Here is a 24,678-nt window from a genome sequence, read left to right as displayed (position 1 = left end):
TTTTTAAATTCCGGCCATTTCCCGCTCGCGCGCGCCTGGTGGCGCGCGCAAGGGGGCGTGTCTGAGCGGACGTCTAGAGACGCCCGCTCAGATCGAGAGAGCTCCTGGCCGGCCGTTTTTTTACCATGGCCGGCCCGGAGGCAGTTAAAGGAGAACAATGGGGTTAGGGCTTTTCCCCATAGTTCTCCTTAGGGTAACGGGAGGACACAAACTAGCGTCCTCCCGTCACCCTAAGCTCAGTATACCGCGAGCTACAGCTCGTAGTATACTGAGACGCTGCAGTTGAAGCGGATCCCGACAATTATGTCTGGATCCGCCCAGCTGCGTGAGTGACAACTGGCTTTGCCTATCTAGAGGCAGTGCCAGCTGTAACCGCCCCGTCCGTTCCTCCAGTCAGCGCTGGAGGATCGGAGAGGGGAATCCAGCCCCTCCCCCTGTCACGGCAGAGAGCCGTGACAGGATCGAGAAGTGAGCGAACGCCGTTATCTGTTCGCTCACCTCCCGATCTACTGAGCCGACCTGTGACAGTTTCATTGTCACAGGTCGGCTAGAACTATGAGGACGAGTGAAATGCACTCACCTCATAGTTCTCCTTTAAGCGATATGCTGCATTTGCTAAAATAGGGCTCGTCCGGGATTTGAACCCGGGACCTCTCGCACCCAAAGCGAGAATCATACCCCTAGACCAACGAGCCATATATGAAGTCCTCTGCTGCCTTCAGTTACACAAAGCATGTGGAGGACGTTTTCTCACTGCAGAGAATTTTTAGCATTTCTCGCTGTGTCTTCTTGGCAGAGAATTAAAGAATACATCTCTTTAGCTGGTACTCATTTTGCATTTAAAACCTAGAAGAGGGTGTAACCCTTCTTCACCTCCCAAAGTTATGGCTGGACCCTTCTTCACCTTCCAAAGTTATGGGTGGACCCTTCTTCACCTCCCAAAGTTATGGCTGGACCCTTCTTCACCTCCCAAAGTTATAGCTGGACCCTTCTTCACCTCCCAAAGTTATGGCTGGACCCTTCTTCACCTCCCAAAATTATGGCTGGAGCCTTCTTCACCTCCCAAAGTTATGACTGGACCCTTCTTCTTCACCACCTAAAGTTATGGCTGGAGCCTTCTTTACCTCCCAAAGTTATGGCAAAATTACTTGAAGCCATATGCTGCATTTGCTAAAATTGGGTTCGTCCGGGATTTGAACCCGGGACCTCTCGCACCCTAAGCGAGAATCATACCCCTAGACCAATGAGCCAGCTGCTGACAAGATGTGTGGGTGTTTTTGAAAACTCTAGTATACAGCCTATAATCATCACATTCCTAAAAAACGTTTGAGACCAGTAGCAAGACTTCCTTTTTAAAAAAAAAAAACCCCAATATACAATGCTCTTTCTTCATCTTCCTTTACCAGCCCAAACTGTCCAGAAAAAAAGACAAAAATGTTTACACTCAGGCCCGGTGCAGACCTCTGCGATCCGGTTCCGATTCAATGCAGGCAGCGATGGCCGCGTGGCCCCATTGATTTCAATGGGGTGACATCTGTGCGGCAATCACAGCAAAAAGGTACACAACGCGGCTGTGTTTCGTGTTCAGAAGCACGGGCGGAATTGCGGCGGGAAACTGCACAATCGGCGCCGGCACTACTGGGGTGCAATTAGAAAATAATGGCACCCACAGCACGATCAGTTCACACCTCCTCGACTTCTGACCGCGCGGCAATCCGCGCAGAATTGTGCACGATTGCCGCGCGGTGAGGTGTCAACTAGGTGTGCACCGACTAATAGGTGCAGGAGCTATTTCCGTCCGGTTTGGGTCCCAGAGACATCTCTATGCATTTTTCTAAGTAAAATTGCACAAACAAAAACGTGCGGTGAACGCGCAAAAACAGCTCGCCAGCTCAATCGCCTAGATGTGAACCAAGACTCACTAGGGTGCCTACAATGTTTAGCTTCTATTAATTTATGTAAAACATGGGTTGGCAACTCAGGCCCTCCAGCTATTGTGGAACTACAAGTCCAATGAGGCATTGCAAGACCGATAGTTACAGGCATGACTCCCAGAGACATTTTGGTATTTGTAGTTAAAGCACAGCTGGAGGGCTGGAGCTAAAGCCTTTATCCCTAAAGGAAAAAAAATATTACTGTAACTGGCAAAAAGTTTTAGCTGGAGTTTAGATTGAATTTGTTAGTCACTGATGTAAAGTTAATCTAAACCTCTCCGTCCATAGGGTCGGAGTATTCAATGGGGACCCCAATATTAGGAACAAACTGTTTAATCCCAAACCCATATTGAGAACCCTGGGACACAACAAGAGGTTAGACGAGAGGGGGTTCAATCTTAGAATTCGTAGGGGGTATTTCACTGTGAGATAGGGTTGCCACCTGTCCAGGATTCACCCGGACAGTTCGGGTTTTGAATGCTGTGTCCGGGTTTCATGGCAGCAGAGACCCGGACACAAGATGCCAGGCAGACAGGGGCAACCAAAATTAGAATAGGGGCTTCTGGCTCCCCATAATCATACCCCTAGACCAATGAGCCAGCTGCTGACAAGATGTGTGGGTGTTTTTGAAAACTCTAGTATACAGCCTATAATCATCACATTCCTAAAAAACGTTTGAGACCAGTAGCAAGACTTCCTTTTTAAAAAAAAAAAACCCCAATATACAATGCTCTTTCTTCATCTTCCTTTACCAGCCCAAACTGTCCAGAAAAAAAGACAAAAATGTTTACACTCAGGCCCGGTGCAGACCTCTGCGATCCGGTTCCGATTCAATGCAGGCAGCGATGGCCGCGTGGCCCCATTGATTTCAATGGGGTGACATCTGTGCGGCAATCACAGCAAAAAGGTACACAACGCGGCTGTGTTTCGTGTTCAGAAGCACGGGCGGAATTGCGGCGGGAAACTGCACAATCGGCGCCGGCACTACTGGGGTGCAATTAGAAAATAATGGCACCCACAGCACGATCAGTTCACACCTCCTCGACTTCTGACCGCGCGGCAATCCGCGCAGAATTGTGCACGATTGCCGCGCGGTGAGGTGTCAACTAGGTGTGCACCGACTAATAGGTGCAGGAGCTATTTCCGTCCGGTTTGGGTCCCAGAGACATCTCTATGCATTTTTCTAAGTAAAATTGCACAAACAAAAACGTGCGGTGAACGCGCAAAAACAGCTCGCCAGCTCAATCGCCTAGATGTGAACCAAGACTCACTAGGGTGCCTACAATGTTTAGCTTCTATTAATTTATGTAAAACATGGGTTGGCAACTCAGGCCCTCCAGCTATTGTGGAACTACAAGTCCAATGAGGCATTGCAAGACCGATAGTTACAGGCATGACTCCCAGAGACATTTTGGTATTTGTAGTTAAAGCACAGCTGGAGGGCTGGAGCTAAAGCCTTTATCCCTAAAGGAAAAAAAATATTACTGTAACTGGCAAAAAGTTTTAGCTGGAGTTTAGATTGAATTTGTTAGTCACTGATGTAAAGTTAATCTAAACCTCTCCGTCCATAGGGTCGGAGTATTCAATGGGGACCCCAATATTAGGAACAAACTGTTTAATCCCAAACCCATATTGAGAACCCTGGGACACAACAAGAGGTTAGACGAGAGGGGGTTCAATCTTAGAATTCGTAGGGGGTATTTCACTGTGAGATAGGGTTGCCACCTGTCCAGGATTCACCCGGACAGTTCGGGTTTTGAATGCTGTGTCCGGGTTTCATGGCAGCAGAGACCCGGACACAAGATGCCAGGCAGACAGGGGCAACCAAAATTAGAATAGGGGCTTCTGGCTCCCCACTGAAAACAGTCTCAACTGTGATATTTGCATATGAATAGGCAGCAATATTTACATATGAATAAGCCATGACTCATTCGCCCCCAAAAATGTCTGTGCATCGCTTCAGTCGGGTTTCGCTTGAAGAAAAGGTGGCAACCCTATTGTGAGAGTGGGGAAAGTTTGGAATTGCCTATCACAGGCCGTGGTATCTGTGGATAACATTGATAAATTCAAGAAACTTCTGGATGAGTTTCTTCTTTCGCAGAATCTACAGGGATATGGGAAGTGTTAGAGTAAAAGAAATACACACACACACGTTGAACTGGATGGACCTTGGTCTTTATTCAACCTTACATACTATTAGACTATATTAGGTAAAGCATTGCCCACTAACTTCCACTCAGAGAGGGTGTACATCCTCTTTCTTCCATAGACAAGGGCAGGACTACATGTCCCATGATCCCTTGTGCACACCATGGTATTATGTGTAAATTATTAACATACAGGGTGTTTCTTCATGTCTCTCTGTCCACATATGAGCGCAACAGGACAGTTAGGTAGGTATCGTGCACCATACCATATGGAAAGGATTCGTCACAGTTAGAGCTGTGAAAATGTGGAATAGACTCCCCCAGGAGTTAGTTCTAGCTAGCTCAGTTGATGTAAAAAAAAAAACATCTGGATGTATTCTTAAATGCACAGAATATTACTGGATTTCTTATAGGTATATTAAGCATCAGGGATTGTTGATCCAGGGAACATCCGATTGCCTTACGGGATCAGGAAGGAATGTTTTTCCCCCTGTTGGAGCAAAGTGAACCATGCTTTATAGGGTTTTTTTTGCCTTCCTCTGGATCAACAGGGGGTAGCTGTGGGCATAGCATTCTGTTTTCGGTTTTTCCTCTCTTTTTGTTTTTCTCTGTATCTCTATAGGTTGAACTCGATGGACTTATGTCTTCAGCCTGACTAACTATGTAATCTATGATATTGATGGGAGGCACCACCAAAAAGGAAGTGGAGTAAGGAAATCTTTAAAAATGTTCCTGTAATAAAAGTGACTGAAAGCAATATCCCGGCCAGGTCACTATCTGCAAGAAATGTGCATGTTCTCCCTGTGCTTGTGTTGGTTTCCTCCAGGTACACCAGTGCCCGTGTGCAAACCTTGGCGACCATATCTCACATAATAGGAATTTCGGAAGAGGACGTCTGAGAAGATTTCCCCTTCCCCATCCTCTCTTTTGTGTCTAAGTCCTTCAATTAGGCTTCGGTCCTGTGATCTTTTCTCCCTCCCTTATCCCTCTTCCCTATCTCCCATTACACCTGTTGCTTTTTGAAGGTTTAATTTATATAAGTTGTTGTTGTATGTTGTGGTATCATGTAGGATGTACGAAACTGGGGATTGTACTCTGGACATTAAGCTGCAAGGTATTTTGCGGTGGATCCGATGGACCACATATTAAGTATGGGGTAAAAGCGGTGTCATGAACCACGTGAAGAGCCCTGGACCTTTGCCTTGCGTTACAAGTCAGGCATCATGCTGCTGAGCAACTGTCATTTATTTGTATGATTGTGCTGTATTGCTATGTAGTGTTCTTGCAGTACAGGGTGCAATGTAACCCGAAATAGTATCATGGTTTTTTAAAAATAAAGTATATTTATCATGTCAGTGTGGCTTTGTTCTTTTCATTTTTATGAATTTACTTTAATAACAATTTAATGCATATCTAAACACCAAACCAAATATTTAATACACTGAGTGGCCAGTTTATTATGATCACCTGACATTTGTAGGCAAATTAGCTATAATCTTGCGCTGAAGTTGCTAGAGGGCCAGACCATTATAAATAGGGAAGCAGGTTGTTTACCATGACAGTAGAAGTGATTTCTTTCTGAAGATACGGGTAAACAACGCGATTTAACAGCCTTTGAACGTGGGATGATTGTTGGCGCTCGGAGCCATGGAGCGAGTATCAGCAAAACAGCAGAATTCGTTAAATGTTCAAGAGCAGCTGTTGTTAAAGCGTTTAAAGACTGGACTGTCAGCCGAAAATCTGGGTCTGAACGTGCGAATTGTGGCCGTCAGAGACTAATCAATGTTAGGGCAGAATGGAGAGTGGCAAGACTGGTAGAAGACAAGAGAAGGGCAACAGTGCAGTGTCAGATTCCTCGCATCACCTTTCAACATCTCGTGGAGTCACGCGGCGGCCCAACGAAGTCATCTCGTGGCCCAACGAAGTACTGATGGGGTGGTCATAATAATCTGGCCACTCAGTGTATATTGTAGCTTAGGAATCCTCAATTGTGGTGGCTGCATTACTTTTCTTTTTTCCCCTTCATTTTCACCTAGTGATCCAGTAACACATTTCCCGTCAATGGAGGAGCAATGGAGCCACCCATGGACAGCAGCATTGTGACCCTATGGAGAGAGTGGTGTTAGATGGACTAGTAGGTTTAGATGAACTTTACATAAGTGACTAACAAATTCAACCTAAACCCCAGCTAACACTTTTTGCCAGTTACAGTAAAAATGTTTTTCCTTTAGGGATAAAGGCTTTAGATCCAGCCCTTGAGCTGTGCTTTAACTACAAATCCCAACATGCCTCTGGGAGTCATGCCTGTAACTATCGGTCTTGCAATGCCTCATGGGACTTGTAGTTCCACAATAGCTGGAGGGCCTGAGTTGCCAACCCACATTTTACATAAATTAATAAAAGCTAAACATTGTAGGCACCCTTGTGAGTCTTGGTTCACATCTAGGCGATTGAGCTGGTGAGCTGTTTTCACGCGTTCGCCGCACGTTTTTGTTTGTGCGATTTTACTTTGAAAAATGCATAGTGATGTCTATGGCACTCAAACCGTGCGACAATCGTCCGAAAATAGCTCCTGCACCTTTTAACGCGACAGGCGATTTCTACTGCGTGACAAATCACAAAGGTGGGAGCAGCTTCCATAGACTTGGATGCAAATCTATGTTTTATGCGATATTGCGCAACTAAATCCGCGTGATAAATCGTCTGGTGCGGATTGCCGCGCGGTCAGAATTCGCCGAGGTGTGAACCGATCGCGCTGTGGGTGCCATTATTTTCTAATGGCACCCCAGTCGTGCCATGTGGATTGCACAGTTTCCTGCCGCAATTCCGCCCGTGCTTCCGAACACGAAAAACTGCCGCGTTGTGTACCTTTTTGCTGCGATTGCCGCACAGATGTCACCCCATTGAAATCAATGGGGCCACGAGGCCATCGCTGCCTGCATTGAATCGGAACCGGATCGTGGAAGTCTGCACCGGGCCTGAGTGTTAAAAGGTTTGTCTTTTTTTCTGGACAGTTTGGGCTGGTAAAGGAGGATGAAGAAAGAGCATTGTATATTGGGTTAAAAAAAAAAAAAGTCTTGCTAGTGGTCTCAAACGTTTTTTAGGAATGTGATGATTATAGGCTGTATTGTAGAGTTTTCGAAAACACCCAAAATTTTGTCAGCAGCTGGCTCGTTGGTCTAGGGGTATGATTCTCGCTTAGGGTGCGAGAGGTCCCGGGTTCAAATCCCGGACGAGCCCAATTTTAGCAAATGCAGCATATGGCTTAAAGTAATTCTGCCATAACTTTGGGAGGTGAAGAAGGCTGCAGCCATAACTTTGGGAGGTGAAGAAGAAGGCTCCAGCCATAACTTTGGGAGGTGAAGAAGGCTCCAGCCATAACTTTGGGAGGCGAAGAAGAAGGCTCCTGCCATAACTTTGGGAGGTGAAGTAGTAGGGTCCAGCCATAACTTTGGGAGGTGAAGAAGGCTCCTGCCATAACTTTGGGAGGTGAAGAAGAAGGGTCCAGCCATAACTTTGGGAGGTGAAGAAGGGTTACACCCTCTTCTGGGTTTTTAATGCAAAATGAGTCTCAGCTAAAGAGATTTATCCTTTAAAGGTGAACTATGAGGTGAGTGCTTTTCACTCAGCTCATAGTTCTAGCCGACCTGTGACAATGAGACTGTCACAGGTCGGCACAGTAGATCGGGAGGTGAGCGAACATATACCGGCGTTCGCTCACCTCTCCATCCTGTCACGGCTCTCTGCCGTAACAGGGGAGGGGCTTGATTCCCCCCTCCCCGATCCGCCAGCGCTGACTGGCGGAACGGTTGTGGGAGGGGCGGGTACAGCTGGCTCTGCCTGTAGATAGGCAGAGCCAGCTGTCACTCACGCAGCTGGGCGGATCTCGACATCGATGTCGGGATCCGCTCCGGCGTCTCAGTATACCGCGAGCTGTAGCTCGCGGTATACTGAGCTTAGGGTAACGGGAGGACGCTAGTTTGTGTCCTCCCATTACACTAAGGAGAACTATGGGGAAAAGCCCTGACCCCATAGTTCTCCTTCAATCCCCTGCCAAGAAGACACAGCGGGAGATACTAAAAACTCTCTGCAGTGAGAAAACGTCCTCCACATGCTTTGTGTACCTGAAGGCAGCAGACGACTTCATATATGGCTCGTTGGTCTAGGGGTATGATTCTCGCTTTGGGTGCGAGAGGTCCCGGGTTCAAATCCCGGACGAGCCCAATTTTAGCACATGTAGCATATTGCTTAAAGTAATTCTGCCATTGAAACTTTCAAAACATTGTTGCCCTTGTTGCAGGAAGGAGACATGATTGGTATAGTAATGAATGAAAAACACATGTTAGGAAACCTGTAGAGTAGGGATAAGCAAAGCTAGCCGTCCAGCTGCGGTGAAACTACAAATCCCAGCATGCATCTGTCCTCTTGTGGCTGTCAGAGTCTTGCAAAGCCTAGTGGGATTTGTAGTTGCAAGAGAGCTGGGGGGGGGGAATTTGCCTACCCCTGCTATAGTCTCACATTCTCAGTCCCCATGCTGCAATCATTGATGCAATTTGTCCTGTAGTGACGCAGAGGCTGCTGGGAGGAAAATCAAATATTGGCACTCCTGGAAGTGTGAGATTTTGCAGAATCTTCAGCCAGTGGAAGAATGCATAAAGTTTTCTGGTGTCAAACACAATTGTACAGAAAATAAAGGAGAGAGCCGCCACTACAAGCTTTTACTAGCAAAAGTCAAGTGTTTGAGGCATTCTATCTGCAGCATTATTGACGTTCACCATTATCACCTTTTACACCAACTGGCTGCAGATCTTGTTGAGTTTGGGGTACTACACATTTTGCATGCATGTCTTTTAAATGTCAAGATTAAAGCTGCATACCTAGGTGAAAAATCCCTCAACTTGCAGTAGGTCCCCCTCTGGACTGCAAGGGTTAACTGATTGTTTTGCACAGGGGATGATGAATATAATAATATACTTAAAGAAGAACTCTGAGAAAATCAAAAACTTACCCTTGCAGTGGCCTACCCCCGCACTGCAAAGGTTAAGTACTGGTTTTATCTAGGGGGCTCCAATAAAGCGGATCTACTCACTTGATCCTCGGTCCTGTTCACCTCTCTCTCCCTCTGCTCTGGCTATAGAATGTCCTTCAGCGACCTCACGACCTACATTAGACATAATGACATCAGCGGTCCCTAGACAGACGGAGTGAAGGGGAGAAGAGGCTGTGGGGACCTCCTAGACAAAGGGAGCACTTAACCCTTGCACTGCAGCGGTAACCCCACTGCAAGGTTACGTTTTTGATGTTCTGAGAGTGTTTCCTTAACTTATTCGTCACTCCTCCAACAGCCAACTTATTCCTCCACTGTCTGATGGGCTCTTGGCAACCTCACATACAATGCAGGACAGTGTCAGAGAGCTGAGACCAGTAGGGCACCAGTCATACAGCAATGAGGAAGCTTGTGGAAGCGTAGACTAAAGGTGCCCATACACTGCTCGATTCTCGTACGAGAATCGCGGGAAATCAGGGAGCAGTGTGAACGAAGACGTGCGACCGGTCGCACGTCTTTTGTCGAACCAGCATGTTCAAAAACCCGCCGAGAATCGTACGATTGTCGGCGGGTTTCTAACCTGCTCGTTCGATAGCTGTGGAACGGGCCGGTGTGCGCACACGCACACTGCCCGTTCTGCATTGCGGTCATCGGAAGCCCGCCCCTCAGCGGGGCGGGCTTTCGATGATCGCAAGTACGATCTGCCCATCCAAGGTGGGCAGATCGTACGAGCTTTCAATAAGCATACGACCATCGCAAGACAAAAGTCTTGCGATGGTCGTAAGGACTATGGGCACCTTAAGGGTGGACATACACTGCTCTATTTTTCTTGTTCAACCCGTGGGCTGAATGAAACTAAAATAGAGCTGACTCCCCCATCAACTGAGTCGATTGAGGAATCCCCGCGGTTTACATTGTATTCTGACAGCGGCCGCCAGCTCATTGGCTGCTGACTCTGGTCATGCTAAGATTTTCCGACCGGCTCCTTCAATCCTCAAGAACCAGTCGAAATATCGCACAGTGCATGGGCTCCTTAAAGCCTTGTTCACACCAAGCGCGTTCCTGGAGCAGAGCAGTTACAGACCGGAGCAAAACTGCATCCAATGTATTCCAATGGTATTTTTAACTCCAGTTCACATCGCAGCGTTCAGTTCCAGAGCAGGTCCAGAGCAGGTAAAAAAACCTGCAGCAAGCCCTATTTTTTCTGCTCTGGAACACTCTGGAACGCATGCAAACGCATAAAAAATGCACGCTGACGCCCTGGAACGCACTGAAAGCCCATTTTAAACAAAAAAATATATATATATTTTTTTAAAACCAAAAACGCGGCACAACCCACTGCACTGCCTGTGCAGAAACTCATGCAGATCTGCCCTGCACTTGGTGTGAACAAGGCCTGACGTGAGGTCTCTAGGCAAAATCAGCAGTTAACCCTTGCAATGTGGAAAATAATCCATTACAAAGGCAATGTTTTTTTTCCCCCTGGGGTTCAGCTTTAAGCCTCACCATGCCCTTGAACTCAAATGGCAGAACCTCAGCAGGTAGTAAAGGCTTAAAGAGACACTGAACTCGAGGGTAAAATGAAAGCAAATACATTCAAGTACCTTAACTGTTAACAAAAATGTAGATCCTCAAATCATCTCTGAATCGGTGCGGACACTGCCCTTCCTTCTGGAGGGTGGCTACTTTTGTTCCCCATGGTCCCTGTGTGTGTTGTATAGTAGCCACCGCTCCAAGCTCACTCGTGTGATGGACTACAATCTCATGTTTAGTTTACTTTACCAAAAAAGTAAAAAAATAAATAAAAAATGGGGTCCTCCAGAAAATCACATACCAGACCCTTAATCCAGGCCTGGCAGGAAAGGGGGGGGAGGGGCAGCGAGTGCCCCCGCATCCCCACCACATGCATTGCACTGGGAGAGTGCTTTTCCAGGGGAGACCCCCTTGTGTAACGCTATGATGTGAACGGGCCCTTCCAGTGTATCTGTTTTGAATAAAGACTGTCTCAATTTTATTTTCATCAGTCCAATAAGGGAGATTTCACTTGATTTCCTGTCTTTTGTCTTCCTGGACACAACAGGAAGTGAGAGGCTGGCCCTCCAAAGTAAGGGAAGTACCCTCACAGACACTTATCACCAAAACAAGTATCCATATTGCAACTATGAAATCCTGGGAAGGGTTCCATGCCTTTCCTAGCTTTCCAAAGCTACAACGGAAAATTATATACACAGTATATCTCTTTAACAGGCGGAGCTCACCATTGACTGGCACCAACTTCCTGTTCAGGGTAGCAGCGCAACACCGTATTGCACGAGCGCACCCTAGCGGCCCAGAGTACAATAACAGCCCGCAGATACAGGGCGGATCCAGTGTCTATGGCAACACAGGGGTATACTGGGCAGTGAGTGGGCTGGGAAGGGGACACGGAGAGATATGGAGGAGCCGGAGAGCCCTAGAGGTAGCCGCCTGCCATGGGAGTGCTTCTCCGCCTGGCTGGATGGGGTGTGCGTAGTTACCTTCGATCTGGAGTTGGGGCAGGCGATGGAGGTGAGGACATCAGTGGAAGGAGGAACGGTGATTTCATGGGGAGGGACAGATGCAGGGCCGGAGGGTGATGTGATTGCACCGGAAGACGTTATGATGACAGATAAACAAAGATGTGATGACAGTGAGGGGGAGATCGGAGATCACCCCCAGGCATGGGAAGGGATAACACCCCAATTACCAGGACTGTTGGGGGGTTCCAGGCTGTCAGATTCTGCATTAACTCTCATGTGTTTTCTCTTATTTCCAGCTGGTTTATCCACATAACACCCGGATCACAGAGAAAGAGGTAACCTATGCACCAACCATGTCACCTAATGAGAGCAGATAACATGACAGCTCTCTTTTCACACTTCTCCATCATTCGCTCTAAAGCCCATTTAGAGCTATGCATGTGCGTCGAGGGCAATGTAGACTTGGGAAGATGTGTTATCATGCGTAAACGTCTTTCCTTTGTGGCACAATGTAAATGCATGTTGATGCGTGACAACACAGACATCTTGCTGAAGCGTGTTGACATGCATTTCCAATGTGTTTTTCTAGGAAGAACTCGGGGCACATGTTTGATAAACCCTTGCAGTGGGGCTATCTCTGCACGGCAAGGGTTAACTACTCGTTTTCGTCTAGGGAGGAATATAAAAAATGTTACACTCACCCGATCCTTGGAGCCGGCTTGTTCTTAGACTGGTGCTTTCAGCCTCTCTCCTACTGTGCTGCAGAAGTCTAAGGTCCCTGAGTCATCACGTTTGGACATGATGACGCCCAGGGACATTACATCACTGCAGCGCCGAAGCAGACAGGCAGAAGTAAGCGCTGTGACAGCTGGCCGGCTCCGAGGATTAGGTGAGTATAACTTTGTTATTTTCATCCCTAGACCGTAACAAGCACTTAACCCTTGTTGTGAGGAGGAAGCACCACTGCAAGGATTAGTACATTTCCCCCGGAATTCTTTCAAATTGGTATTTGAAGTGGATACAGTTAACAGCCATTAACCACGGATTTTTTTAATACCTGTTACCAATGCAGGAAAATGCATGTTGCATATGTTTGATGCATTGCTATTGATTCCTGCGGGCCTCCCAACGCATTAACACGCAGAAAACATATATACATTTTTAAAAAATGCATTGCAGTGCTGATATGGGAACATACACCGGGCCATTCTCTCTCACTTCCTGATTGCTAAGGGGAGAGAGAGAAGTGCAGGCAGCAGAACAGCACAAAGCTGCCTGCTCCCTCTGGTGAGTGTCCATCCCGTCACTCACACAGGGAACCTGCTGGCTGTCTCCTCTCTCAACTAGGCAGAGAGAGGAATCAGGGGGGAATTTATCAAAACGGGAGCAGACAGAATCTGGAGCAGTTGCACATACTTACCAATCAGCTTCTATCCTCAGTTTGTTCAGTGAGGCTTTGAAAATGAAAGATAGAAGCTGATTGGTTGGCTTGGGCATCCGCTCCAGATTTTGTCTATTGTGATAAATTCCCCCTCTCAGTAAAGATGGTTAGCAGAGATGTGAAGGTCTGCTCCTGGTTGTACCAGGCGCAGATCTGCTGCTAATATCTGCTCTATGTTTTAGCACAGATATTAGTTTTTAGGGAGCTGAAACGGTGACAAATGCATTTTTTCCCCCCTCATTTGGCACATCATTGTTAACATAGGCGCACTATGATGATGATTTTTTGCATGCTGAGCACGCATTACATGTGCGGCAAAAAAAAAAGTTAAAAACAATGGTTTATTGGGCCTGTTCTCTTTATGATGGAAAAGCAGAACATGTGTTTTAGGCCCTGTTCACACCAAGGCTTTTGGCACGCGTATTTTTTTGCACTGAAAAACACCAAACAAGAAATCCCATTTTATTTCTATAGCCCACGGTCACATGTGAACGTAGTGTCGCGCGTAGAAAAACGCCCATAACTGGAAAAGGTACATGAGCTTTTTTTTTTGGCCAGATCAGCACGATTTGTCCCCATAGAATCCATAGGAAACTCTCTTGAAAACGCGCATTGCAATTGTTTTTGTGCGCATTTGCACGCATTTTGCCCATTCACATGAATGTGACAAATCTGCTCATAAAAATGCGCGACTTTACATACGCGCGTAAACCGCATTAGGGCTGCAACAACTAATCGACATAATCGATTATAATCGATTATTGAAAAAGTTGTCAACTTTTTCAATCATCGATTAGTCGGTTTCTGATTGGTTGGCCCTGTTCACGGCTCCACACACACTGCGCGCCACACTTCCTCCCCACCTCACGCTCGCCGCTGCCAGGCCCGCCCACCCGCATTCACGTTCCACACGCCGCACCTCCTCACGATCACCCCCCGCCCACATCCTCGATTGGCACAGGGACGCGGGGAGAAGAAGTAAGGAGGAGCAGGTGTAGGGCGATGACAGCCGCCGATAGACAGGCCCGATCTCAGAAACAAGTTGCTGGAAGGCTGCTCAGGTAGGACTACAAAACCCAGCAATAGTACATTATACAGCGCAATGCAGAATACAACCAGCTATAGGAGGACTACAAAACCCAGCAATAGTACATTATACAGCGCAATGCAGAATCCCGCCAGCTATAATGTACTATTCTGCATTCATTTCTGCATAATTTTACACTTTCCATTTCACTATATTGCACACCACACTTTTTTTTATTTTTCACTTCCACCGCTCCAAGCTTGCTCCTGTGATGGACTGCAATCTCAATACAAACTAGTAGTCCCATCACAGGAGCCATTTTTAAAAATGTATATTACTTTTTATCCGATTAATCGAACTTAATAATCGGCTAACTAATCGATTTTGAAAATAATCGTTAGCTGCAGCTCTAAACCGCATGCACAAATGTGCAAAAACGCGCGGAATCCGCACTGACACGATGTCGCCTTTGTGTGAACGGAGGGCTTAGCGCTTCAAAATGTGTGCGTTAAAATCCAACAGTGTAAATGGGACTTGAGGATATTTGTACCCAGAAAAACCCCGTAAATATGCCTCATTCCTTTCCTTCTAGAGCAGTGGTTCTCAACCTGTGGGTTGCGACCACTTCGGGGTTTGAATGACAATTTGCCAGGGGTCGCTGGGAGTCTCCAACTATTAGATAGCTATTAGATTATCATCATTATTATTAATAATAAAAGCTGACCCCCTCGGCTTGTGTTATATGGTTTGCCATTTTAGCTGTTACAACAGTGGTTCTCAACCTGTGGGTCGCTGTGTGATTTCTGCTGTGCTAGGTGAGAGTCCTCCTCAGCCTTCTCCTAGCGCAGCAGTGTCAGTTCTCCCGCCACGCCACCAGATGTCGCTGCAGCAGCCGCGTCATCCCTAAATTTTACCTTTGGGGGTCACCACAACTTGGCAAATGTTACCAAGGGGTCCCGGCCCTAGAAAGGTTGAGAACCACTGTTCTAGAGAGTAGTAGATGCTTGTTGTCCAGCTATCTTTCAGTTCTGTCCTGCATGCTTCCAAATTGTATTACAATCTCATGTGTTTTCTCTTTCTTTCTACTTTCTTTCCTTCCTTGCAGAAAACTAGCATTTGCTACCTGTCCTTTCCAGACTCCTATTCAGGTAGGCAGATTATATGTGGAGGGACATTTAGCACGCCAGAGGTTTCTGATGCCCTATGTGAGGGGTGGGCAAATTCCAAGCCACCACCCAGGTGTGGAAATACACGTCCCATGAGGCATTGCACAATTCTGACTGCCACAGGCACGGCTTCTAGAGACAGATACATCATGGGATTTGTAGTTTAATCACAGCTGGAAAGTTGGAGCTTGTCCACCCCTGCCCTACAATATGAGGAATATAGAACACAAAGCAAGTTTTTTTTTTTTTTTTGTGTGGGTACTACCACATAATCTGTGTTTTGTGGTATATATAGGTGTATTTATAAAGCGTTTGCAGTGCCATTACCTTTTATATGTGCAGCACATTATGGGCACTACCGTAGATGCAGCTGAGGAGCACAGGAATTTCCTATGCTGCTGGACGCCATCTAGTGGTCATTATGCGGTATGAATGTAAAAGTCAGATCTCCACAGTTTAGGAATGAACAGAAACACTCAGTATAGAGGATTCCCTTTCATTTATAACAGGGGCTGCAGAAAAAAATATTTTATTATTAGCTTTGGCCTGAGTTTTTGGTTTAAACATTTTCATTACGGGGGACCTCTAGGATGTCTCCATAAAGAGGACCTGTCACTTGTTCTGTGCTATCAACATAGGGGGGCTTGTTCACATTAAAGTGAAATATATATATCCCTCCAGCCCCATGTACACATACATACAAAAGCAAGCATGCATAAACTTTAGTGTATTTTTTCCTATAAAGATAGACCAGGGCTGGAAAAATCTCAGGAGCCAGGTAGGTAATGCTCTTTTTTTGAAATGACAGCAACTTTTGATGTTTTTTTTTTAGTTGTTGTCAATGGAGCTGGCTCCTAAAAGAAATACTGCTGGATCTGGATTGGACAGACTGGCTCCTGAATTCTATATTGATTTGTCCACCCCTGTGATAGACATTTGCATAGCTATTGTGCCAAACCGCTATAGTATATAAACAGTTCAATTACATGTATGCAAGTTGTTTCACTTACCAAAATACTGGAAAGTCTGTTCAGCCACTCTTAATTCCCCTGTCACAGTTTACAGCCTGGATGGTGACATCTCTATAAACTACTGCAGTATTGCAGATTCCTGTACTACTTGGCTGTGTTCTTCTGATTCTTTTCTTCCTGTCAATGTAAATACATCCTTCTAGAGTGCCTGAAGACATTTTAGTTTGACATGTCTGTGTGCAATATAAAACTTAATCCTCCTGTCCCATTGCACTCCTGACCGGACAAAAACCCAAATCCAATGCTGTTTATTGACTGAGATAACACACATCTCCTTAGTGACGTTTCGAGACCATGCGGTCCCGTCCTCAGAGAGAAAGTGACAACCTCATTGTTGTACAGTGTACATTCTCCTACTCCGAGTCTAAGGTTCCTATGTGCATGACATTATGAAAGTAATATAACTGATCTCAGGCTGTTCTGCTAGCAGTATTTGAAGTCCCTTTAACTATTAACAATGTTGATTTGATGATTTGAGGATCTACAGCCGAGTGATACACAAATAAGATACATATTTGTTAATAGTTAGGGTACTTGAATGTATTTTTAAGATTTAACTTCTGAGTTTAGTGTCTCTTTGATACTTTTAAAGTGAAACTATAGTCTTTTCAATGCATTTTTCAATACACATATAGATGTGATAATGATTTGCCTATAGTAAGTAATGTTATAAATGTGTTTTAAAGGCATATTCTATTATATATTATATTATACGCCTTTTGCAAAAAAATAATAAATGTACCAACATTAAGAAAATAAAAAAGGTGCATTGGTTACATTTTTGCATTGGAGCCTGCAAAGCTTTGCAACCCTGATCAGTGGTTTGCGGATGCAATCTACAGCCTACTCTAGACTATTCCGCTAGCGCCGAGTCCGTACTGAGGTATGGACCTTCTGCTATTGGGCTGGAGGAAGTAATCGATGGACTACAAGTGCAGCGGTGTCACTGCATTTGTGCTCGATCTACGAGTCCCCTGCTGCAGTATTGAGTGAATAATCTTTTCTTAAATCAAGGCCAAGTCCAGACCTGAATTAGAGAAGAGACCAAATGTGTTAATTAGCAAACAAGATTTTAATGAAACTTGACGTGCATGGGGACTTTTTACTAGTGTGGACTGTTTTTGTGGAGGGATCTCACCTACTCTATGAATGCATTGTAACTGTATCGGAATCCTGTTGTTTAAATTTGAAGTATCTAATATTCTATCTATGCAGGGTGCCTGGGTGACACACAGTTCACCTTTCGAATGCGTCGCTCTGCAGGGCAGAGAAGCTTATTTCAAGAGAATGAAAAATACAATAGAGAAGCTCCTGTTACATTACAGGTGAGTTCAAACACGGTGTTCAATAACAGTAAAACATGAAATGTTCATTTGAGGCCTTTGCCTGCAGCCAAGTAAAGCCTTTTTCATAAACGTATAATACTGTTCACATGGCGTGCATGGCAATACTAGTATTTATAACATTTTTGTTCTCTTTTACCTGCACCTCTCACAAGAACATCTAATCAATGCAGATGTCTAATCCACCCTTTCTCAACCAGGGGGCCTGCTGGCCTCCTCAGCGATGTCTTGAAATATTCACATAGTGTCATGCCTCTGATATGGAGAGGGGGCTCCTGTTGTGAAAGTGGGAGCTTCTAATATAACAATGAGCTCCTAGTGTGATAGGGAGACGCCTTAAGAAAAGTGGGGCTCTGATGTGAAGGAGGATCCTAATATGAAGGGGGGACTGATGTGAAGGGGGAACCACCTTTTTTTGCATAGCGTTTCCCCTTAAAATCCATATCTTGGATAAGGGTCTGGTATGGATATTGAAGGGACAGCACATCGTGGTTTACATTTACAGTTTTTGGATTTAAACTGGGGTGCCTCGAGACTTTGAATACTTTTAAAGGGGGCCGTGACTGAGAAAAGTTTGAGAAACTTTGGTCTAATCAAATAAATCTCAAGGCATATGAAAGACACAATTTTTTTTTCTTCTTAGAATAAAACTCAAATATCCATTCAGGCACATAGATGGGATCTTAATCCACTTCGATATTCACAACCCTAAGTAGTCTCAATCTGGACACATAATAAGATGACATTTGTATCTGTGATATAAGCAAGCCATGTAAAGCACCGGTTATCCCAAGTTACTTGGGATCCAAGGTTATAGAGCTAGCCAGCGGGGCAATTCATATTAGGCTCAACCGTCCAATAAAAACAAATGATGAATATTTGAATTCTATGCAAAAAAAAAGAGAAAAAACGAATGTGTGGCCTTTTTATATGCCTGGGGATTTATTTTCAGTTTGTATATTATGTATAGGTATTGTATATTGAGTGCAGGACTCTGGTTTTAACAATGTACTTTATGTGAAATAAAATGTGTCTACTTTCATACATACCTTTTTGTATATTGGTAGATCTTTATGTGAAAGGTACTGGTATTAGAGAGCAATGATGTTATAAATAACATTAAAACATTCTTACTTAACACAAGGAGGGTGTAATTGTGAGTAAGTATAATTGTATAAAAAGAAAAGGATTAAATGAAAAATGTTATAAAATCTTATATACTGTGTGTGTGTGTGTGTGTACAGCACGTATAAAATGTGTAAAATATATCATATTTAAAGACCAACTCCAAGCTCGGCTGTCCAGTGCCCTTCTCCCCCCACCTTCTTCCAAAGTATCCTCTTCATCTTTTTATCTTTTCCAGTGGTGGCAATCTTAAAAGATGCAGAGCAATGTCAGTAGCCCACTCTGCATCATTACACTGGAAATAAAGGGTTTCATGGTGAGGGGGAAGGCACATAGTGCCCTGTACTGACCGTATCTCCTCAGTCTACTGTGCTGAGTGATACTGGGCATCATTCAACCTGGAAAACCAGGGATGTCTTGTGGACAAAAAGAAGTACTATGGGAGACTGCTCCGGATTGATGACGAATATTGCAACCTGGGCTGATTTTTTTTTTTTTTTTTTTTTTTTTTTTTTTAATGACCACTGGGGGTTTTCTTTTTAAATAAAATCTGGCTGGAGTTGGCCTTTAAACATAGATAAGGGGTACTCAAAATGAATGTATACTTGTACATGGGATAATTAAGTGACCAACTTTTGGAATAAGCCTAGTATTATGAGGCTGTAGTTACATTATCATGCATATGGGTAACATATGCCTGACATTTCTATCAAAATTCAAATAATGGCCTTAAACTGGTCACACACAATACAACATAATTGTACTATCCCATTCTATTCACTAACAATTATGTAGTGCAAGGGTCTCCTTGATTGATATAAACTGCATAAAAATGCAGCCCCCACAACACCTGGCTGCAACCACCTCAGGCTGCCTCATTGTAGGGATGGCCCTTATCCTACCCTTGTAGTAACATGTTCTTATTATATTCTTTCAGAGAGATCCAGCCCACTACTATGGATATGTGTATTTCAGGCAAGTGAGAGACAGCTCTGTGAAAAGAGGTTACTTCCAAAAGGTAAATGTATATAAGAGACATTAAAGTGAAACTCTGGTTTTGTTGAGAAAAGCAGTCCCCTCTTGGTGAACTATAAACACTGCAAGGATTTTAGCAAGGCTTCTTGCAGATTTATAACATGTTCTGCTCTAAAGATACTGATGATTGTCTTACCCTGTCTTTTGCCAAATTGTCAGGGTCAGCAGGAGGGTCTACCTTCAGCAACAGTGCTTGAGACATCTCATATGAAAAGTTGTACCATATGCATTCCTTTAGCTGGTAGTCTCAGAAAGTATCTCGGCAAAACTTGCACTTCCACTACTGTGCAGCACTCCGAGAAAAAGAGTGAGCCAATAAAACAAGCAGGCAATTGGGTTTCTGGGGAAGTCCGGTACACAAACGGTGTACGGCACGTCTCCTGTTTTTCATGTTTCAAAGAAGCAATTTCTGGTATGTTTAGGAAATTACAGTAGGTGTGGACTAAAATGGAAAAGTAATTTTAATAAGATGAATTTACATAAAGGCTTTTGAGTACCTAAAGAGGATCTTTACCCATATCTTTGAAATTGCAACAAATATGCCTTTAGAAATGTTTAATAATAACAATCTACAAACGGACGCTTCAAGATAATTTACGTCCTTTTTATTCTTTGTGTACCCTTTTTTTCTTTTCCTCCCCATTCTTCTCATTGTGGCCATTTTTACTAAGGGCAGATTAACATATCTCCCTTTACTTCCTGGAACTCTGGCACATGTGACTAGGGCATGTGACCTTGCACATCATCTCAGGGGAGGAAAATGCCTTTCCCTGAGATCTCCTGAGATTACAGATGAGATTTCCCAGCAATGCTCTGCTGATGTAATCTTCCCAGGTTGCAATGCTTGGGCACATTACATCACTAATGCTCAAGAGGACCAGAGAGTGGGAAAAACAATAATTGTAAGTGAAATAAATTGTTTGGTTAACTACTGAATGTAAGATGATTTCATATCCACATGCAGAGCTGAATGCTGATGTGATGTTTAGTTAAAGTTACTGAAAAATGGCCTGGATGGGAAGGGGGTTTAACACCGCGGATGTCAACTGGTTAAATGTTATATAATTTTTTATATTGAATATACAGGTTTTTATTTTTTTAGGGGTAAGTAGCAAACATTGCTTAAAACAGTATAATGTAATGATTTAATGTGAAACTATTTAAGATGCTCTTAAGCTGGCCATACACCAGTAGAATTTTGGTTAAAAAAAAAATTTTTTTGGAATGTTCACTCGATTTTTCTAATAATTAATGGGGTCAAATTGATGATCGATTCTGACCAGAGTAACGAACTAATCAATGGAGCAGAATGGAAGATTTTTGTTGAACCAACAAAATTCTAATAGTGAATGTGATTTTATTCTCCATTCATTCCTAAACCAAATGTTAAAACTAATCAAACTTTTGTCGGAAGTTGTCAAGGTTTTGAAGGTGTTATGAAATGTTCTGCTGAGATTTTTCGGACATGATTTTTCAGATGAACATTCGTATGATAACCTACCAGTGTATGTCATCCCTTAGTAAATATTCAGCTTAAACTTTTTCCACACATCAGTTATTACTGGAAAAGGAAGCCAGGAATACCGACAGGTGACATATCTACTTTATCCATCAGTATGCCTACACTGTAAGTGGTGATACACTGATATAGTGGGTGATTGTAACGGCATTAGATCATCTGATGGCTGATTATCTGCAGTCGTTGCATGCCACATTTGGATCATTTAATGGCATTTACTGTACATTGTTATGCATGAAGATATACTTGGAGGTGGTCTATTAGCTTTGCAAAAATGTAGATACATTTTAATTGCAGTTGGCATTTCTTTAACCTCCTGATGAAATAAAAGTAGAAAGTTTTTGTCTTAATCACTTTTACATTTTTGCATTATTTTTGGAAAATGTATCATAAGCAATTAAGCCATTCATATCTTGTCATGCTAGGCACACTCATGCTAGGCTAGATCCCACTACTATCTTTTGTTGTGCATTACACTTTTTAGCAGTGTATTACACACCACAGGAAAGCTAGTAAACACTGACCTGTAGATGCTATAAGGTTCTTTACCCCATGCTCCTAGCATTATATTGGTACTTGAATTAATTTTTATACATACGGGTGAAACTCGAATAATTAGAATATCGTGCAAAGTTCATTTATTTCACTAATGCAACTTAAAAGGTGAAACTAATATATGAGATAGACTCATTACATGCAAAGCAAGATAATTCAAGCCGTGATTTGTCATAATTGTGATGATTATGGCTTACAGCTCATGAAAACCCCAAGAACCCCAAATCCACAACCTCAAAAAAGTAGATTATTACATGCAATCAATAAAACAAGGATTGTACATAGAACAATATCGTACCTCTGAAAAGTACAAGCATGCATATGTACTCAGTACTTGGTTTGGACCCCTTTTGCAGCACTTACTGCAATTACTTTTGCACGATATTCTAATTATTCGAGTTTCACCTGTATATGTGACTTTTTCCCTTTTCAGTCTCTAGTTCTTCTTTCAAGTTTGCCATATACCAATCTGTTCCACACACTTCTGCAACTGATTGCACCTGAATACTTTAACAAACTGGAGCCTTGTCTTGAAGCTGGTAAGAATCTGAATGATTATTTTTTTCATAGTATGTTGCTTTTTTTGTGCTTAGGGGGCATTGGTGGTAGTTGTCAGGCCAAAGTTTTTGTTCTCAAAACAAGTGAAACAAACGGTTTGCCTAAATGGCCGTTACACCCCCTGTCTACTGTCAAGATTGACTGTTAACCTAATCCTGGAATTGTACACTGTTTTAAGGGTTCTTCACACCATAGGCAGTGCGTTCTGTTCAGAAATCGGACCGGAACGCACTGCCCGCATAGCGGCCGGCTCCCTTTTTTGCTGGGCAGGAGGGGTTCGTGGCGGGCCATTGAAGTGAATGGCACCATAGCCACGCCCTGCGGCCGTAATGCGATCACCCGTACAGGAATCGCAAGGCACACTGTGCCTGCAGTGCGTTCCGTGCGGTGCGTTCAAAATAGTGCTTGCAGCATTTTGAACGCACCGCATGGAACGAACCCTAAACCTGATGCTTAACCAGACTTTTACTGTTAACCTAATGCCCCAAATTAACCTCAAAACACATGGCTCCAAGGCTATTCTGTCACTGGAGACAACTCAACTGACTTTCTCTTATGCTGCCGGTCACCGCTGGCTTAACCAGCAAGATGTTGCTCTGTTGTTGCTTCGTTGCTAGTGATACAAAATTTGCAGTATTTTGGCAAGGAAGTGACATCTATTAGGTAAAGTGACAGCTGCTCTTCAGTGATGCCAGTGGCAGCACTGCCAGTTTGACATGGGCCTAAAGTGGAACCCCCTAAACCCTAATCTAAACCCCTCTATGTCTTGAACCTAATCCTAACCCCAACCCACAACACTCAGCAAGTGTGCCTGCCAGTGCTGATTATCTCGGCAGTGAAAAACAAGGCCTAACCTCCTTTTATGGCAACAGTTGCAAAATATGGAATGATTTATAATATATTGTAGTGTAAATATGTCTTATGCTGTATGTAAAGTAGTAGTGTAGCCTAGTCCATACTATTTATTATTAAATTCATACCAAAAACACTTATCTTTGAAGGGGTTAAGGCTGTGGAGGAGCAAGCAAGGTTGGGGTTTAATTGATGGGCTTCCTACTTTATCATCAAAACAACTTGGGATGCACTGGCACCGTTTTTTCTGTATCGAGTACGGGTACCAATATCTTTTTCCGGTTCTCGCCGATACCGAGTGCTGATACCGGTGCCATGTTCCCCAATAATCAGGAAGTCGGGCGGCGGATCAGGACCCATCACCTGGCTTCCTGATTGCCTGTGAAGCCTGTGTTCTAGCGAAACATTGGACTTTTGCTCTGCATCCTCATATCTATACACCTTGTATAGAACATAATGCTTTAGGGGACCTTAGACCACTGCAGCAGAGGGGAAGAGATTCTGGAAGGACCGGTCTAAGGACAAGCTGGCTCCATGGTTCATGTGAGTAGAACTTTTTTTTTTTTTAGCACCTAGACAAAAATAAGCAGCTAACCCTATCATTGTGGGGGTAGCCCCACTACAAAGGTTAATCAAAGTTCTTCTATAAGCAAAAACATGAGGATACATATACAATACATATGTGGATGTTAAATGCAGCATTTATCATTTTTTTTTCAGTATGTAACCAGATTGACCGCTGGCCATTTCCAGAGGCGGGACTTTCACTGTCTCTACCAATCATGGGCCTTGTTCTGCAGGTATTATGTCAGTTGCAGCAAAAATAGTAGTAGTGATATCCATCTGTAGGCCCACATGTACTCTTATTGTTCCCCCTACAAGGGCAAATCACAGTTAAGTCTCAACTAGTGTCTTTTGAAATGTATGTAACCCCTAAAAATAAATTGCCCTTATTTGTTCCCGTTTAATCTTCCAAATATACCATTGAAAGCCTTTTGTTATATCTGTTTGATAAGTGCAAACAATACCTGTTGATACTGACAGAAATCATGTGAGCATGAAACTTCCTGTGCTCTCTACCTATGCATTGTTCTGAGACTACAGAACACCTTTCCATATTATAGAGAAGAAGGGAGGAGTTGTTCTGCAGTCCTGTCCTAGTGTGACAACACTGGTCCTATATATATATATATATATATATATAATTAGTATGGTGAGTGAGCATTGTCACCCTAGCACAGGATGTGTATTACTGGTAGGATAACCAAGTAAAAATAAAGGAAAGAGCCTGAAAAATAAAAATAATGCAGTAACCTCTTCTAAGGACTTGTGAGCACTAATATATTACATTTCCATTCTTGGGATTAAAAATGCTTTAAGAAGGATGCAGAGATGTTTTT

The 24,678-nt window shown here is 43.8% G+C and overlaps 1 protein-coding gene and 4 non-coding genes across 5 annotated transcripts in view; 3 read left to right on the top strand and 2 right to left on the bottom strand.

The window, feature by feature from the left end:
* Nucleotides 1-623: 623 nt before the first annotated feature.
* Nucleotides 624-695, bottom strand: TRNAP-UGG. Its single transcript has one exon. It is a non-coding gene; the product is annotated as a tRNA-Pro (tRNA).
* Nucleotides 696-1,178: 483 nt separating this feature from the next.
* Nucleotides 1,179-1,250, bottom strand: TRNAP-AGG. The gene has a single exon. It is a non-coding gene; the product is annotated as a tRNA-Pro (tRNA).
* Nucleotides 1,251-7,249: 5,999 nt separating this feature from the next.
* TRNAP-AGG lies at nucleotides 7,250-7,321 on the top strand. The gene has a single exon. It is a non-coding gene; the product is annotated as a tRNA-Pro (tRNA).
* Nucleotides 7,322-8,232: 911 nt separating this feature from the next.
* On the top strand, nucleotides 8,233-8,304 carry TRNAP-UGG. Its single transcript has one exon. It is a non-coding gene; the product is annotated as a tRNA-Pro (tRNA).
* Nucleotides 8,305-11,468: 3,164 nt separating this feature from the next.
* The window catches only part of DENND6B (DENN domain containing 6B), a 48,670-nt gene continuing 35,460 nt past the window's right edge, over nucleotides 11,469-24,678 (top strand). The window contains exons 1-7 of the mRNA XM_018560729.1: nucleotides 11,469-11,675; nucleotides 11,923-11,961; nucleotides 15,200-15,242; nucleotides 17,507-17,616; nucleotides 19,697-19,777; nucleotides 22,302-22,407; nucleotides 23,999-24,078. Of these exons, the coding sequence (XP_018416231.1) occupies nucleotides 11,562-11,675; nucleotides 11,923-11,961; nucleotides 15,200-15,242; nucleotides 17,507-17,616; nucleotides 19,697-19,777; nucleotides 22,302-22,407; nucleotides 23,999-24,078 (573 nt within the window). The 5' untranslated portion in view covers nucleotides 11,469-11,561. The remainder of the gene's footprint in view (nucleotides 11,676-11,922; nucleotides 11,962-15,199; nucleotides 15,243-17,506; nucleotides 17,617-19,696; nucleotides 19,778-22,301; nucleotides 22,408-23,998; nucleotides 24,079-24,678) is intronic.

Source organism: Nanorana parkeri, unplaced genomic scaffold (genome assembly GCF_000935625.1).
Source record: "Nanorana parkeri isolate BGI_ZX_2015 unplaced genomic scaffold, ASM93562v1 scaffold476, whole genome shotgun sequence".
NCBI classification, from domain to species: domain Eukaryota; kingdom Metazoa; phylum Chordata; class Amphibia; order Anura; family Dicroglossidae; genus Nanorana; species Nanorana parkeri.
Note: the sequence above shows the minus strand (reverse complement) of the source record. Positions and strands in the feature narration are given on the sequence as shown.